Below are 3734 nucleotides of genomic sequence, written 5' to 3'. Positions count from 1 at the left end.
GTAGTTATTTTTTTAAATTGTAATTTTCTTGCAAAGCTCAATTATATATTTTTGAAACATCACACTTTATCCACAAATCAGTTCTCAGGTTTGCCAATGAATGAATTTGTTTATATATCAAAATGGTTACATTTATCTATTTAGTGTTTATTTCTTAACTTCGATTCAGCTAGAGAATGTTTTGGTTTTCCTTCAGCTCTTCTCAAGTAAAACATCTTATTTTTTCAGGATGAATGCCTGAATTATGCACTCCCTGCAACTCCCAAGAAATGTCACTACATGTTGGGATAAATAAATAAATAAACTGCACTAAATGTCTACCCTGCATTGTAGTTTAAAAGTGACAACATGACCAGAGAGAGTGGTGAAGTTTACTTTTGATGCACTTTTCAAACTAAACATGCCTGTGTCTGTATTGTAGATCCTGCATCTTCTACAGAGCATGTATGGATATCCCCAGAGGAACAGAGCTGCTGGTTTGGTACAACGACTCCTACACCTCGTTCTTCGGTATCCCGCTGCAGTGCATTGCCCAGGATGAAAACTGTGAGAAAATGTCTCAATAATCTAAGTTGACCTGTCTAGTGTATGTATATGTACATATACGTATAGTGAGATTGATAAACATTTTTTTAAAATAAGCCTTAAATTTAGGCAAACGAAACAAAAAGACATTTACTGAATGTGTTTTTCTGTCCAAACTTTGTTAGGTCACACCTTCCAATTTTGTTGAAGTACAACATTATTTACATAGTTAAGAAAATGTGTTTAAAGGTCATCTGTTTCCTAGGAAGCAATAGGTTCACCTTCTTCAGCTGCCCTACGTTAAACTGAAGCACTAAAAATGGACTCAGATGTAAATTTGACTGATATCTAAATGTCTGACACGTCCAAACATAAACCAAACCTCTGCCCTGAAAACTGGCCTGCCTGCATTTAAAATCAGCTGTTTTCTTTGGCCGTTCCTCAGCTTTTATTACTGACAGTATTTAAACTGGAGGAAATCTTTTGGCCTGCCACAAAAACAATGATACAAATGCATTTTCTTTAAAAAAAAAAAAAAAAAAAGAAAGAAAGAAAAAAAATGGGATTTATTTGTCTGAAAAACCAAGCCAGCCAAAACAGGACTGGGGCAGGTCTTTTATTTGCTAAAATGTGGCCACACTGTGGGTTAGTGTTGACACACTTGCCTATTTTCCTGTCCTTAAGTCAAATGAAACTAAGGATGTTTTCCATCAAGACTTCTCATTGTTTTCTTCTTTGAAAACCCACACGTTTCTAAAGCTCTCTCTACTCCAGAGCAGGTTGGGTTCAACGAGCAGTGTGTAGGGACGGTACTTTGCTCAGGGGTACCTCAGGGTAGCCGTTCAGTGGAGTCGAACCCACGACCTTCAGTCAGGCAGGGGCTCTGACTGATCTGCACCTACGCAACAACTACTTCAAACCACTTGGCGAGTAGCAGTGAAACTGAGAAAAGTGGAAGAGTGGTCTCCAAAATGGAGGGTGTTTGCCTTCAGAGTAAAGGTTATATATTGTAATTTAAATATTCTTGTTGTCCAAATCTTGTGTTTTTAGCAGCAGTAGAATACCATTTTATCAAAAGTTCACCTCTCCCCCATGAGATAAGAAAACACTGTGAGGAATTTTTGCACAAAAACATGAGAACCAGGACGAGTTGAGAACCTGTTCCACATAGTCCACTCTTTCGTAATTGTCTGTCTCCAAGCTTATCAGTGTTTTTATCAGTGTAGGTGTTTCCCTGAATGCTGAACATTGCAAAACAATGATGTTAAACTCATACCAAAGGAGCTGTTGCACACCTTTTCAGGATTTTTTTTTTGTTAGAACTGTGAAAAATCCCCTCTCCCTGACAGTGTTATGAAGAAATCCTTACCATCCATTTTTATAGGTTTTATTCACTCAAAGCACAGGTGCATGTATTAATATTATTGCCATATTATCAGGAGAAAGCATAAATATTGTTACAGTATTGGGTTTTTGTCATCGTTTCAGTATCTTTTGGATCATTCCCCCCTAGGCGCTATCCTTTTGAACTCATTGGAACAGATGTTTATCAAGAAGGTAACAGTGACTCAGATCCTTTACTGTATGCAAGAGTCATGCTTACTGGTATGTAGTTAGTCCACAAATGCCCATTGTGGGCCAGGAAAAACCCTGCTGAATCATATTCAAGCCTCGTTTCTGTTTCTACAGATCTACTTTTCCTACAAACGCACGAAACTGCTCAGGAATCAATACGAGAATTGATCAAAAAGCAAAATCAACGATTATAATAAAGTCAAGGAAAACTTCAACACCCATCCCTATTTTATAGGTGCTTTTTTTGGGCAAATACTAGCCAGTTATTTCATGCATTTTACTAAAATACTTAAAAGGTTTCATGTCTGAGTTTTGATTAAATTAGGTGAAATTAAAAATAATGCATAGGCAGCTTAGGTCTTTGTAAACACAAGTAATACAACTGTGTGCGTTTGCTGCCACAGTCCCGCCATGATGAACGATGGCATGTAAAAGACTTGTTCCATCTGTAAAACCAGTTTGTGGCCAAACGTCTCTAATTTGCAATCAGCAGCACGATCTCATTTCACTGCGACTCTGTGAAAGACGAGCCTCTAATTCAATTCAATTCAATTTAGATTCCACAGATTAAAAATCTTTTTTCATGTTTGGTTTTTTGTGGGGTTTTTTGGTCAAAGTTTGTTTTTATCCCCCTGCAGGGGCTTGCTCTGTCAAATCCACAGGAGAAAAAAATGTTTAAATGGAACAGATATAAACAGGCTGACTGAGCAGAAAACTGGAGGAGATGTAAACAAAAACAAATTAGTGACAGAGAAAAAGAGAGAATGGATAGAGAAGAGACAGAGGGGGGAGAAAGAAAGAAACTAAAGACAGAAGACTGGGGAGAGGAAGGACAGAGACAAATACAAAGCACTGATTGACAGAGAGAAAAAAAGACACAACAAAAACCATTATCCCCGTGGTTTGAAGGAGGAATTGTGCACTGAAGATATGAACGTTTCATCCCACTTTGTGAACAACTGAGTGAAAAATGTGAAGCGGATTTTAGACTCATGGACATCCACGAGCCTGACTGTTGTTCTTTTTATGACTATGTGGACTAGTTCGTGGAGACTTTTCAAGCAGACCCCACTCCACCGTCAGGTCTCCAGCTTTTTGTGTCTGCAACCGAGTAACACAGGCTTTAGGGAGCCTCAGCCAAACAACCTGACTTTTATTGTTCTGGCCATCTGTTCAGACTGGTCTTTTAAATCAGTTCTGATAATATATAAGACATTTTAACAAACACATAGAGAAGTTTAAGCCTGATTTGTAGGCAAAGGCAGTGTTGCCAACTCCTCGGGAAGGAAAATCGCTATTGGCTGTCCTAAAAGTCACTAGAAGTCACAAAATGATGTCATCACCTAATTTGCATAATTGGTCATGCTTATGTAATTGTAACTGACGCTTTAGGAGAGAGAGAAATAACATCGTGGAAGAGACATTAAGCCAGTAAAGAACGCCCTACATGCATTTCGAATATATTTAGAACTAAAATTTAATTTCTTTCAGCAATTATTTTTTTAATGTTACAATTTCAACCCTCCTCCTTTACCCAGGGTTGGTACTGGCAAAAGTGACCCAAAATAAGCACTCTTTGTGTGTGTGTGTGTGTGTGTGTGTGTGTGTGTGTGTGTGTGTGTGTGTGTGTGTGT

At 38.1% G+C, this 3734-nt stretch overlaps 1 protein-coding gene across 1 annotated transcript in view; it reads left to right on the top strand.

The window, feature by feature from the left end:
• Nucleotides 1-3734, top strand: part of prdm6 (PR domain containing 6) — a 128719-nt gene that overhangs the window by 91978 nt on the left and 33007 nt on the right. Inside the window, exon 5 of the mRNA XM_013910204.1 lies at nucleotides 422-546. Within this exon, the coding sequence (XP_013765658.1) occupies nucleotides 422-546 (125 nt within the window). The remainder of the gene's footprint in view (nucleotides 1-421; nucleotides 547-3734) is intronic.

This window comes from Pundamilia nyererei, unplaced genomic scaffold (genome assembly GCF_000239375.1).
Source record: "Pundamilia nyererei isolate P.nyererei 1_Seehausen unplaced genomic scaffold, PunNye1.0 scaffold00038, whole genome shotgun sequence".
In the NCBI taxonomy this organism is placed as follows: Eukaryota; Metazoa; Chordata; class Actinopteri; order Cichliformes; family Cichlidae; genus Pundamilia; species Pundamilia nyererei.
Note: the sequence above shows the minus strand (reverse complement) of the source record. Positions and strands in the feature narration are given on the sequence as shown.